Here is a 13,225-nt window from a genome sequence, read left to right on the forward strand (position 1 = left end):
GAGTTAATTCTCACTTCATAAACATTCTATTTTCATAAAATTTTGTATCCTTAACTGAAGTAGAGCCATATTACTTAATTAAAGGATTCCACGTGGGTACTTTTAGTCAACTAGATCAAATACAAGATGTTTTTCATAATTCAAAGGTAAACATCACCAATGTATGACAAATTCAACAAGTTACATATACAAACCATAATCAACAATAATAAGCTTAAATTACAACTAATAATAATTAAAAACATTCAACAATATAGAAAGGTTGAAAAATTTAGCTTTCCTCGCCTCTAAAAGACAAGCCAAACAACTTTAAGAATACCAAAACTCTTCTAACTTCATAGGATGCTCTATTTACACATAGAAACATCATAAGAACGATTAAAACATATCATCGTAATCACTGATCAACAAAGACTCATGCTTATGACTTAAACGACACATGCAACCAAAAGAAGGATTGTATGCAAAAGCAAAAGGATTTGAGAGAGAGAAAAAAGGTAGAAAACTAGTTTACTTAAACAAAGAAATTTATCGGTCTAAAATGAAGAGCTTGTGATGGAAGCATGACTAGGACCTTCACAAGGATAACATAGTAGTTGATGGAAGCAAGGTTGGGACCTTCACAAGGATCACGCAGTAGCTTCAAATTATAGAATAATAACTCTTGTATTTTGTGTTTGGGGCTTTATTGGGCCTTAGTGGTTTATGATGTAAGGTCCATGTGATATAAGCTATTTTAAGACACATTTGTAAACAATTTGGAGTTAAGGAAAAATAGAGGTATTCTCTCCTCTAGTTTCTTTTTTGGAACTTCAATCCTAATATTTGAATTTCATCATTCAAAGTGACAAATCTTTCTCACTTATCTTAGAATCTCCTTTTGTGCAATTTCGTTATTTGTTCGACCAATTTGTGTTTAAATAAATCTTAACACCCCAAATTTGAAATTGGATCATCATTAACTCGTCACAAAAATCATTCCAGTAGTTTCAGATCTTTAAAAAGATGAACAAAGAAGAAACATTTTTAAAGATAAATAAGAGAACTCTAGAAGAATAATTTATAGAAAGATTATATGTTTTACAATTGAAAATATTTTAATGCTTTTAACAACAATAGAATATATATAAATGTGGAATAAAAAATAAAAAATTAAAATTATTATGAGATATTTCATAACAATTAAAACTTAAATTAATATGAATATATTTTCTTAAAAATATCTCAAAGTGTATAGTTACATTTTTTTTTATACATTCTTAATAGCATTTTCTTTGGAAGAAGATAGAAACTTTAAAATGTCATTTTCTTTCCTCCACTCAAATGAAATGTATATAGGTTCATAAAAATAAAAACATAACATAAATATGAAGGATAAGTTTATAATTAAAAGTGTAAAGAAATTATTAAAATAATTGCAAGTTGTAATATAAAGGTCCTAATTAATAACATTTGATTAGTTTCTTTTTGACAATTTATTAAAGTAATAATATATAAAATTAGGTATGTGATACAAATTGAGAGGGCAAGGATTACTACAAGATGCAAATTCAACCTTTCCCCTAATACCTGCTTATCCTCATCTCTCTCACCAACTTTAGCAATTTTCAGTTCTCAATCCAACCAAATCAATTCATCATCACTGTTTCCCATATTCATTCAATTAATTCAGATACTTAAATTTATGTACTTTTTTCACAAATAAAGAATAGTTGGTTTTACAATTTTTGATTTTATTTTCATCGGATTGGGTGTAAGGTTTTTTTTTTTTTTGTTAGAGAAACCCTAATTCTTTGGTTTGGAATATCTGGGTGGTGTCTCAATTTGGTGAATACCCTTCCAAGTTGGAAGTTAAATTTTGAAACTTTTGACGAAGATGGCAAATGGGAAAGTGGTAACACCCAATTGGTTCCAAAAGAAGGTCACCGATCCCCTTCTCGCCATTATCCGCAGGTACTCTTCAAAAGTTTCGTTTTCCCCCCCTCTCTTTCTCTGATCGACTATTCGTTTTTCTTTTCTGAATCGTTACTGCGTCTGATTTTATCCATCATCTATTTTTTCTTAAATTTGGTTTTCTATTTCATTGGATATGGATAATGGATAATATATTTGTTCTTCATTTTAATTATTCCCTGTCTAAAACGACTTAGGGTTGGGAGTGTAGTATTCTGGGTATATGTTATTTAAAATGACAATTTTTTAGTGGCCTCTTGTTCATGCTTGGCTATGTTCATTCATGGTTGTTGCTTATTCTTTCTCTCCACTTTTTTGGAGAAGCCATGTAAAATGAAAAATCAATTGCTTTTATGGAAGTGAAAGAGTTGCCTTGTTTTGCCTTTGGAAGTTTTTGAATATCTGTCATTTGTTATGACAATTAGGCTTGTGAAGGTAGATTAATAATTTTGGCATTTTTTTTTTCAGAGGAGCTGAACCAAAGCAGTTGGCTTTTTCTGCTGCTCTTGGTCTTACATTGGGAGTGTTTCCTATATGTGGTACGTTGTAATTAACCCACCTGAAATTATAGTCATTTATGTTGGAATCAACTTAGAAGAGGATTTATTTGTTTCACTTGCAACTTGCTTTCATACATGTAGATTGAATAACTTTCTGTTTGTTGTCCAGCTTTTATACTCAGCATGTTTACCAATTTAACTTGATTTTCCTGCTGATTTATAATGCGATACNTGTGTCACAAAGTGTGGAGACCCTTTTCCCCCATACACGCATTACGGATCTAGTGAAGTTAATTTAAATTTCAGGGTTGAGGTGAATAAATATAGAATGGTACTATGTAGTAAGTAGAACNTTAACTATATACTTGTGTTATAATGGTGACAACCAAACGTGGGTTCAGATATGTGATGTGGTGAGTTGTTTTCTAAAGCCGTAGGCATCGTAGAGGGGTGATAACATTCAATATGTTAGGTATAGAACCACATAAAGAGAAACTTCATGCTGCAATAACTTTTGAATTAGGTAAAACTGAAAGGAGAAAAGACCAACTCGGTCAGCCCTGTTAATTTGAGTTTTGGCACTGCATGTCAGCATATTTTTATTTCAATTGAGTGGTGGAGGTTAAGTATTCTTCACGATGGCCTTTTTTTTTNCATAAATACATTCATGATCCAGGTTAATCAAAATAGAAACAACTATTTTTGTGTAACCCAACATATTGTCCCAGTCTATTAACCAAAGAGNGAGGAAATCAATCCGTCGTTATGATAATTTGTTCATATATAAAAACTTAATAACCATTTATACTGTCACAACACACAAGACAAAGCTATATCTACTATTACTAGTTTTGTGTGCTGCANCATTGTTGAAAAGAATGCATACAATTTCTTTCTTGAATGATTACCCTAACATTACATAGGTTAACATAATATATGATAATTGTTAACTTTGCAAAGGAGGAATTTAGTCAGACGATCCCTAATGATAAATATGCTGTAAGTTGTGAATCAACTGCCCTAGGCCTAAACTTAGCCAGGCTTAGCTGCTGGGTCTTTTTCTGGATAATGACTGGGATAGGTTTCTTAATTGGCTGTCTAACATGTTTCATCTGTTCTGTCTTGAGGTCTGGACAGTCAATTTTAAATTAATTAGTTTTGCATTACAATCTCTAGGTATCCACAGTTTAGTATTGTTAGCCAACTAGCCTAATCAGTTTATTCTCTCTCTCTCTCTCTCTCTCTCTCTAATTTCCAAAAACTATATCTTTCAATTAACTCCGGAGAATAGAGATGCAGCTCATGAAAAATGCAACTTGACTAACATAATCCTGAAACTGTATGATCTCAAGATTGAGCAGCTACTAGAATTAAGTATAAAGTATAAACTGATCTAACCCACCAAATGCATCACAAGACTACCAAAAGGCGACAAATGTGCTGTTAATTAGATATCTGAGAAATAATGACACATTCTTTTATAATTTGTTGACGTACTGATGTTTTTCAAATAGGTGTCACTGTATTCCTCTGTGGGGTGGCTATTGCGTTGCTTGGACAACTTTGCCATGCTCCAACTGTGATGCTAGCGAACTTCATTGCTACTCCGATAGAGTTGAGGTAATATGTATTCCGTGTTGTCTTTGCATCTACTTTCCTTCTCTTTGGGGAATTATTTATCATTGTACTTTTATTTTGTTGGCCATGCTATAATTAAAAATTTTGTGCAAATATCTTAAAATTTTATCACTTTAAATTTTGTTATAACTGCCTTTTTTTTCTCTTTAATTTATCATGGAAAACATTTATTTACAAACCTAACTGCATCCTAGTAGGCCAAATAGAGGTTTTTGTTTCAAGTCAACCAAATGAAAGACTGTCCAATTTGGAAAAACTAACAAAACTTAATGAATGATCTAGTTGTTTGTGCATCCCAAATGTTAAGTGGAAGGGTTATATATATGATTCAAATAATATTCATACAGAAACATGTTTCTATGTTCAATGAAACGGTTCCTAATAGGAAATTCATTTTGTTTTAAATTTGTTTCACAAAGAAATAAATGTGTACAGAGAGTCCTCAAAAACAATGAAAGAGTGCAGATGTTCTTCTTATTACTAGATTTTCATATTTCCTTGTTATGTCAAGTACTGGACAATTAGTTTCTCTCTTATTTGTAGACCAATAATTTTTTTTTTTTCATGATAGATTACATATACATATGTGTGTGTGTATTACTATTGATTTTACTTTTTTTTTTGTACATTGGTATTTACTTTTATTTTTTATTTCAGTTTAGTTCTGTTATTCCTAGCTAGACCAATAATTTTTTTCACAATAGCTTATATTTACATATTTGTTTTACTCTCATCTGTACATTGGTATTTGCTTTTATTTGTTATTTCAGTTTGGTTGTACCCTTTTTACGCTTTGGTGAAATTATCACTGGTGGATCTCATTTCCCTTTAACATCTGATGCTTTAAAGAAAGTCTTTACTGGCCAAGCCTCACATGAAGTCCTAATAAGTATTGCCCATGCGGTAGGTGCTATCAAGTAATTTATTGATAAAAAAGTTATGAACAGTGGAATTGGTTTTTGATGCCCTTTCCAAAATTGTTCTGCTCAATCTTTAAAATCCCTTGTTTATCAAACTTTTGCAGTTATTAGGGTGGCTTGCTGCTTCACCGATCATTTTGGGTACTCTATTCTTAGTACTTTTACCGATCTTCAAAATTCTGGTTCGTAAATTCTCAAGTCCTTCAAGTCCAAAGAAGCCCAACTCAGAAATAAAGCTGAAGGTAAGGGCTGTTTGAAAAAGTAGCATACAACATGATAATTGTCACAAAATTGCTTTGTAGTCATTCACTCATATGTTCTTGCGTGACATAAATTGTACAGAATAACAAAGACTTGTAATGCTGAGATTGATAACAATGTATCCTATCTGTAAACTATGTTTTTGTAAGGTATGTAATTTGATTTTATTACCAAATACAGTATGTTGTTATATATAACTTTTGTTTTTATCTTCTGTGTAAAAGGAAAAAAATAAATCAACTTTGTTTGATAAAATTAGTAAATTCTTAGAAATATACAAAGCATATGCATAATATTTTTAAAAAAGTTCCAAAAATAGTTCTTTGTTTTGGGTGATTTTTCCAACCAAAATATCCAAATTCAGGAAAGCCACTGAAAAGTTGGAAGAAGTTGTCACATTAATATCTGGATTAAAATAAATTGAGAAAAAAAAATGTGAAAACATTAGTAGACAATCATGAAAAAAATAATCCATTTCAAAGACTTATTTAACATTTTCTTAATCCTTAGAAACTAATGTGATTACACTTATGACCTTTCAGGAACTTGGTTCACTCGAACGAGAACCCCTGATGAAGTCCAAGCTTACGGATTAATGTTATAAATATCTATCTTTAATTTTAAGTAATATTTACATTTGCCTCTTTCATAGCCCCTTTGTAGTATTATTTACATCTGTATAACGTGTCTTCAATAACTTAACATTAAATCATTCTTTTAAATATAAAATACATAATATATAATTAGATCTATATGCTTGACTTTTTCACATCAGCTTAGAAAGTCATGTAAAGCATTTTTGCGAAGTGCTAAATAAATAATTAAAGAATTAAAATGCTGGTAAATTTTATTAACTTGTTGGGTGAAAACAACTATCAAAAAGATGGATTAAATATTAAAATTGTCAACAAAATACTCTACTGGCAATCTTAACTTAAAGTATCCACTATATCAGTAAACATAGAAACTGATCATTTCATTTCTATTGTTGACAGAAGTAATTACATATACTTTAACTATAGTAGATAATGATATTTTGATAACATTAAAATGTTGTCAAGCCATGTTATTAAAGTATCATTCTTCTTCTAAAATATCGTGATACCTATGTGAAAAAGGATATGTCGTTAAAGTATCATTATTCATGTTGGAAACAAGTGGAGTCTTCTGATTCAAGAAACTATAAGCAAAATAGTATCAAGTTATTTTCTAATATGTAACAAAATTTCAAGATTTCATGAATTTCAAATCACAGTCCTTCCTACAACTTAGTCATGCATTCCCAATCTTGGTAATGGGATCCAAAATAATAAACATCATTCCGTGATCTTAGTTGTCTGCATATAATAGACAACATAAATTGGGTTTCCACAGCTCACTACACTAAAGAACAATTGGTTCAACGATAGAAACAACAAATGAACAACACATAACATAGCTTGATCTCAATTTTCTTTTCAAATTGCTGTGTCTTGGCACCTTAGAATTCTTCTTAAATCATAAAATTCAGGAAGTGGACGATAATGAAATGATTTGTTTGTCATAAATCAATTAACTAACTCTATCCCTGTCAGAGGAAGCCCGGCATGAAGCTGAAGAACAACTTCACCAACAGCCTGCAATGGAACCAGAGGCAAGAAAAGTATCAGATTTGACATGAATTTATTAGTCCTCTCTCTCTTTACTTTTAATCAATATATTCAATGCTTAAAAGATATGATTTCTTTTAAGCATAGGGAAAATGGCTTTTTGAGAAATGGCCCCACACACCTTAGCCATGGATCTATAAGAATGTTCTGTGACGCCTGCAACATGAGGAGTGATGATAACATTCTTAAATTTAAATATCTGGTCATCAGGGTTAAACGGCTCAGTCCAAGCAACATCAGTGCCTAACCCTCCTAAGTGACCTGATTCAAGGTTGTTCATCACAGCCTCATAGTCCACAAGACCACCTCTAGCAACATTTACCAGAAGGGCACCCTGAAATTTATAATTGTATAATCACAAGGAAATTCATCATCAAGTTACAACTAACTAGCAAGTAAACCAAATCACATTTCGTTAATATATATCAAAAGTATTATGACATTTACACATCGCCCAAGATCTTGTACATGCATTATGAGGCACATCAATAAAAAGAAAAATACGTAAATTAGGAAAGTAAGTTCATCTGAGATGATAAACACACCTTTTTCATAGAAGATATGAATTTATTGTTTATAATACCAACCTGAAAAACATCATATCCAAGTCAACAAGCATTTAATGAAAAAAAGTTCATTAATACTATGCGTAATTCACAGAATGCACATAAAACCTTTTAGAAAAAAAGGAAGAACCAGATGTCACTGAAGCTATTAAGCACAAACAGATTCATGTTAATAATCAACTTAGATTATGCATCAGTACATTGGTTGGTTACAAATGTTAAGGAAAAAAAATAAGACTTTCTTAATAATAACACATTTATCTAAACGAAAAAGGGAGAAGAAAGATAGGATTAAAAAATATACAAACAAAACCTTTTATTTTTAACCATTTGTCAACATCTATATGATATATCAACCATCTACCATAGTTTTAAAAAACCATAGGTTTCCACCAATCTCAAAAACTTTAATAAAAAAAAAAAATAGGGAACCAAAGTGGCTGAAACTAACTAAAACAAAATAAATGAAGGATTGCAATAGGCATCACCGTTTCATTGTTTAATCTTAGGCAGCAAACAACAATGTCAGCCTTCCTAGCAAAGTCATATATATCTTCATGACTACCCTTCACATCAACAAGATCACGTTCATCATCTTCAACAAAAAAATAAAGAACATGTTATGAAATAGATGAAAAAATAAGACTTATTACAAGTTATGGTCCACAACAATTGGAAAGGAAAATACTTCTGCTTAATTTGCTAGCGTCTTGTACATATGAAGCCCAGCTACGCTTTGTAGCCATAACTTGTACACCAAATGGCTGTAAACGCTTTGCTAAATCCATTCCAATGTTCCCAAAGCCCAAAATGAATATCTACATTATCATTAAAAATTAGTTTTCCACAAACAGTACATTCAATTATCACAAACATATCCATGTATAGAAATTACACTTCTGAGGAAAACAGACATAAAATGAGAAAATTGACTGTCTTCAAGGTTGTTTTACCCTTTTACTGTTTAACATAACTGTATCACTTCTGCATGAAGTACAGAAAATATTTGGCATACAAATAAAAATGGAAGCAATTCTGGGGGGTGGGGATCGTTTAGGAAAGGACTGATTAGATACACCAAAAACTGAAGTCTGAACTAAATATAATTTTCATACCCCAAAACGAACACTAAACCTTATCGTTTGTTTAACCCAATACTATTTAAAAAAATGAAACTTAATTCAATTAATCTTAGACTTCCAGAAAAGAAAATATGTATCTATATCCATGTCATCCATATGAATTTTGTAAGGCCCAAGGCAACATCTGAAATATATTTCATTGATCATCTATCTCCCTCCTCCCTCCTTTAAAAGTACAAGTAATAGTTTTTATTTAGTTAGAATAGGTTGAGATCCATTTTTATTTAGGTATGTAACCATCACGAAAAACAATAACCAGGAACAAGAACAAAAAGTAGTGACCACCAGAACAGAATATTATTGTTTTCAAAAAACAAAAATCAATACACTCACAGTTTTACCAAATAGAGTTTCAGTAATTGGCTCTCCAAGCTTCTTCTGTTGTATGGAAACTTGCAGTTCATTCTGCATGAACATTATTTGTTTTCTTCAATATGTATTTAGAAAGAACGAAATTTTTCATTTCAAATTGAAGATATCATACTTGCTTTCGGAGGAGACCTAGCATTAGATATATGGCCATTTCAGCACATGAAGCTGAATTTCCTGTAACATCACTTGGGATCCTAGCAACTTTAATTCCATGCTTTGTTGCGGCATCAATATCAACACCTTGGAGAAGAAATTTGGATTCATCAATTTGAAACTCCAGTGAGGTTTAACAGGACGGGATGGATGAAAACATAAAATGCAAAATCACTTGTACAATAAATATGGAAAACAAGTATCTTCCTCAAATTCTGCATTAAACCTCAAGTGGCAGTAATCACAGTACCTTCCAGCCCAACTCCATACTGCATTATCAGCTGCATCTGAACGGCACGAGAAATTATATCAGAATCCAGCCTCATGCTTTTTACTATGCAGACATGATAGTTGGCAATATCCTTGCGCACATCTTCAAAAGAGAGAACATCAACCTACAAACGCCAGATACGGCTTATTAATCTGAGAACATTTTTCCCAAAGTAATACAAAGATTGTATAACCGCAAGGCTAGTAGTACTGTCTAGAAATTGTATTGGCCGTTATCTCAAGCCACCCGTAACTGCACATAGAAGAGTTACCTAATAGGGTAAAAACACAAACACAGGTTTTAGTGATAAATAGAATGCTAAGGACACACTCATTTATTAAAGAAAGCCAAAAATCAAAGTACAAGGAACCGATGATTACTTCAAGGGTTCCGTAATCTCCACCCAATTTACGAAAGCCTAAATCACCTAAAATTAATCCGTCCATTGCTCTTAGAAAGGAAATTCAGACATGTAGTCTCCATCCCATGCCAAAATTTGTCTTATATTAATCTGAAAACAAGGTATCTTGCTTTTACCTCTAAACTCTAACCTTTACACTACAAAATTTCAGAGGACTTGGAGATTCCTAAATGGGAAGAGACAACCATGGAAGAGATTATAGCCTTGAAAAAGATGGAATCTTGGAGATAATAGATCTACTGAGATGGAAGAGACCCATTGGTTGCAAATGGTTTCCATATTGAAATACAAAGCTAGTATGAATTACACGCGACAAAGAAAAAAACAATCATTATTTAGTTGTCACAGTTCAGTTTAGCATGACTTGATCAATCGCACAGAAATCCAAGCACAATTCATCAGCAAACTACAATACAAACATGTTCATCAAAGACCAGGAGCTATCTCAATGAAACTAGAGTAGTTTAATTAGCAAGTTGGAAACAACCAACATGTAGTATTGATTGCATATGATGATATGATTCCGCATTATATTAAATTTTTGTTAAATGAATGATTTTCCAAATAACATGCTGTATGTATATTTGTGAGAAGCAGGGAAGTGAGGTGTCCAAAACAGACACAACAACCAAGTATTTTCCCACAACTGAGATTGGTTAAATGGACCATTTGAAGCCCTTCAACTTGGTTAAAAACACAGAACAGACAAAACCGGAGTAGTTCAATTGCTAGTTGGATATGATGAACACGTATTAACAATTCTATTTTACCTTGATATTGGGATGATTTTGCAAATACTCTGCTGTATATTCATGAGAAGCAGGGAAATGGTGTCCACAAAACAAAACTCGAGTGCTTTGTTTCTCCACATGCTTTACCAAGTTCCCATTACTCTCCATGAGACCTATTCTACAACATGAAGCAATATTGAAATAAGAAAAGAATGCAATTCAAACTCTGCAATAAATTCAACCTGTAAATCCCAGACTGATGACAATTCAGCTCGAATTGGATTAAGTCCTGTATGCATCGGCAGCTTCCGTTCTCATGTTTTAACAGTCACTCTTCACATGGAAGGTGGAAATAACTTGTTCCGAGGAAAAAATTGCTTTTTTTCAGTCCCATAAAGGCATTTGAAGAACTACTTTTCTCGGATTAATCAATCTTTGGAAAACAACTGATATTTTGAAAAATTTTATCACCAAACCCCATTTAGTCAAACAGACCAAGTCAATTTCATTCGGAAACCCCAGGCTGGGCTGAAGACTCAATTTAAATCTGAAATTCAAGGCATTTTAAGTTGGGTGTGTGGGATGGGTTGATGTAGCCAATATAGGTAAATTGAAATTTGTAGAAGGAAAGAAAGAAAGAACGTACGAATGAATGTATTCGAAAAATGATTTGGTTGTGGTGCGATGAAGATGGTGCAAGCGTTGAGTGTGAGTGGATGTGATTACCCTGCAAGAGCAAGTGCGACCAAACACAGCTCTCAACATAATAATATAACACTCTTCAGATCAGTGTCTCTTTTTTCCACTCTTCTAGGATCAGAGTACTCTGTTTACGTAGACATACTTTATGTCATCAATTTTCAAGTTTGAAATATTTTTTTTGTATTATGTATAGCTTAGTAATATAATTTATGTAATGTTTAGATATGATTTAGATATTAATATAATTTAATGTAAATATTTTAGTTTATTATATGAAACAGAATGTTTATCTCGTTTTTAATTTTTGTTAGGATATTTATCCTATTTATCATGATTATATTGTGTCTAGGGTTACTCTAATTATCATGATTATATTGTGTCTAGGTTACTCTAATTATCATGATTATATTGTGTCTAGGTTACTCTAATATCAATTTATTATTATAAATAGAAGATTATGAGAGGGATCAATCAAGCCCTCTAGAATTATTTTACAGTTTAATTCTCAAGTTGGTATCAGAGTCATGATTGAAGCCTATCCTAACGATTTCTGTTGTCGTTGGACATGTTGTTCCACCCGCTATCGGGCCGCTATCGGACCACCCATTAAAAAGTCTAATCCCACGCTCGAGATGTATATACCTCGGCGTGAGGGGGTGTGTTGGAAGTCCCACATCGACTAGAGATAAGGCCATATAGGTGTATATAAGTGGGTGCAAACCTCACCCTACAAGCCAGTTTTGTGGGGTTGAGTTAGGCTTAAAGTCTACTTCTAACTTGGTATCAGAGCATTATAGGTTACTTGGTTGTCATCTAGGTTAGCTGTAAGGACAGATTAGAGTGAGAAGCAAGGTCTATAAGGGGGGCCGGAGACTCTTTCTCTAGCCTTCGGGGTGGTGAAAGATAGAGTAATGATCGCAAATGAGTGTCCCTTCCTAAGGTACACTCACTTGCTTGTTCAGTCAGGAAGTAACTCTTTCTCTTTCTCTAGCCCCTTCCCCTTGAGGGATCACTTCGCTTGCTAGTGAGAGTTAGTTAGTGTCCCTCCCCGAGGAACACTCACTCACTCTCACCTGCTTGACCCATTCTATTCCTTACAGCTAATTAATGACAATCCAGTAAGCTATTGAAAATCCAGTCCAACGACGGGAATTAACATCCTTTTGTTAATTCCCTACCCTAGCCGGTGGTGGACCAGAGCTGATTCTGGCCCTCGGCTCGGGGGTTAGTAGTATCTCTTTTGCATGGTCCCCCCTCCCCTTTTATAGGGTTTAGAATTGGGGTCTAAAAAATGGATAATGGTTACTATTAGAAATCCCCTAAATCAAGATTCCGACTAATCAGATAGGGGCTTACAGCCCGTTTTGTCATTTGTTTTCAAAATCCTTAGTTTTTTCTGCCCGTAAAACCCGTAAAATAAGGATTTGGAACCCTAAAAAAGGTCATCCATTGCATTCACGAATTTACTTACATCCCCTTTTCAATATAAAGCGGTAAAGGCCTTACTTTATTCCTACCGAAATAGCGGCCTTGTTCCCTCATAGAATATAATTAATCTGACTCCGATAGAATCGAAAAAAGAGGGTTTCGACATTTCAATAATCCAAAAATAGGGTTTCGACATTGAATTTTGTAAGTGATGTTCGAAATCACCGAGCATCAATATGTTACGTACTGTAACTTCCTGGAACCTCTAGGGTCCTGCGAATTCCCATAAACATTTGCTACTTTTGGTGTACTACCAGGTATCCAGACCGGAACCAAGTCATGTGCCTACTGAAAAAGTTGATAAGTGGAAACAAGTAGATTTCCAGTTGTGTGCCCTATTATGGCAATCAGTGGAACCCAACCTTCTTATATCTCTGAGGGCTTTCAAAACTTGTCACTCCTTTTGGAAGAAAGCTCAAAGCATTTATGCCAACGATATTCAACGTCTCTATGACACT

At 33.1% G+C, this 13,225-nt stretch overlaps 2 protein-coding genes across 6 annotated transcripts; one reads left to right on the forward strand and one right to left on the reverse strand.

The window, feature by feature from the left end:
• The first annotated feature begins 1,528 nt into the window (after nucleotides 1-1,528).
• Nucleotides 1,529-6,035, forward strand: LOC106759940. 3 transcript variants are annotated; one of them, XM_022781571.1, is made up of 7 exons: nucleotides 1,529-1,686; nucleotides 1,779-1,953; nucleotides 2,422-2,492; nucleotides 3,968-4,073; nucleotides 4,862-4,994; nucleotides 5,116-5,253; nucleotides 5,815-5,915. In XM_022781571.1, exons 2-7 carry the CDS (start codon nucleotides 1,877-1,879, stop codon nucleotides 5,866-5,868), a joined length of 579 nt encoding a protein of 192 aa, XP_022637292.1. In that variant the 5' UTR covers nucleotides 1,529-1,686; nucleotides 1,779-1,876; the 3' UTR covers nucleotides 5,869-5,915. The 3 variants fall into 3 exon arrangements, 2 of the variants coding, with proteins under 2 accessions (XP_022637292.1, XP_014498821.1); XR_001375640.2 differs by adding an exon at nucleotides 5,354-5,421 and having other exon boundaries at nucleotides 1,531-1,953; nucleotides 5,815-6,035; XM_014643335.2 differs by having other exon boundaries at nucleotides 1,530-1,953.
• Nucleotides 6,036-6,512: 477 nt separating this feature from the next.
• On the reverse strand, nucleotides 6,513-11,427 carry LOC106759869 (D-3-phosphoglycerate dehydrogenase). Of its 3 annotated transcripts, none has more exons than XM_014643234.2 (10): nucleotides 11,224-11,427; nucleotides 10,617-10,755; nucleotides 9,405-9,549; nucleotides 9,114-9,241; nucleotides 8,963-9,034; nucleotides 8,176-8,305; nucleotides 7,976-8,082; nucleotides 7,467-7,508; nucleotides 7,043-7,255; nucleotides 6,513-6,888 (listed from the first exon to the last, which is right to left on the reverse strand). In XM_014643234.2, exons 1-10 carry the CDS (start codon nucleotides 11,340-11,342, stop codon nucleotides 6,820-6,822), a joined length of 1,164 nt encoding a protein of 387 aa, XP_014498720.1. In that variant the 5' UTR covers nucleotides 11,343-11,427; the 3' UTR covers nucleotides 6,513-6,819. The 3 variants fall into 3 exon arrangements, with proteins under 3 accessions (XP_014498720.1, XP_014498721.1, XP_022637291.1); XM_014643235.2 differs by having other exon boundaries at nucleotides 10,617-10,750; nucleotides 11,224-11,328; XM_022781570.1 differs by lacking the exon at nucleotides 11,224-11,427 and adding an exon at nucleotides 10,820-11,207 and having other exon boundaries at nucleotides 10,617-10,750.
• Between the last annotated feature and the right edge of the window lie 1,798 nt (nucleotides 11,428-13,225).

The sequence above is a fragment of the Vigna radiata genome, chromosome 5 (genome assembly GCF_000741045.1).
Source record: "Vigna radiata var. radiata cultivar VC1973A chromosome 5, Vradiata_ver6, whole genome shotgun sequence".
In the NCBI taxonomy this organism is placed as follows: Eukaryota; Viridiplantae; Streptophyta; class Magnoliopsida; order Fabales; family Fabaceae; genus Vigna; species Vigna radiata.

Coding starts and splice junctions, on each gene's coding strand:
- LOC106759940 (XM_022781571.1), top strand. CDS start 1,877: ATGGCAAATGGGAAAGTGGTAACACCCAATTGGTTCCAAAAGAAGGTC. Junction 1,954..2,421: donor CTTCTCGCCATTATCCGCAG/GTACTCTTCAAA, acceptor TTTTTTTTTCAG/AGGAGCTGAACCAAAGCAGT. Junction 4,074..4,861: donor GCTACTCCGATAGAGTTGAG/GTAATATGTATT, acceptor TTGTTATTTCAG/TTTGGTTGTACCCTTTTTAC.
- LOC106759869 (XM_014643234.2), bottom strand. CDS start 11,342: ATGTTGAGAGCTGTGTTTGGTCGCACTTGCTCTTGCAGGGTAATCACA. Junction 9,035..9,113: donor TAGGTCTCCTCCGAAAGCAA/GTATGATATCTT, acceptor ATGTTCATGCAG/AATGAACTGCAAGTTTCCAT. Junction 7,256..7,466: donor TCATATCTTCTATGAAAAAG/GTGTGTTTATCA, acceptor TATAAATTTCAG/GGTGCCCTTCTGGTAAATGT.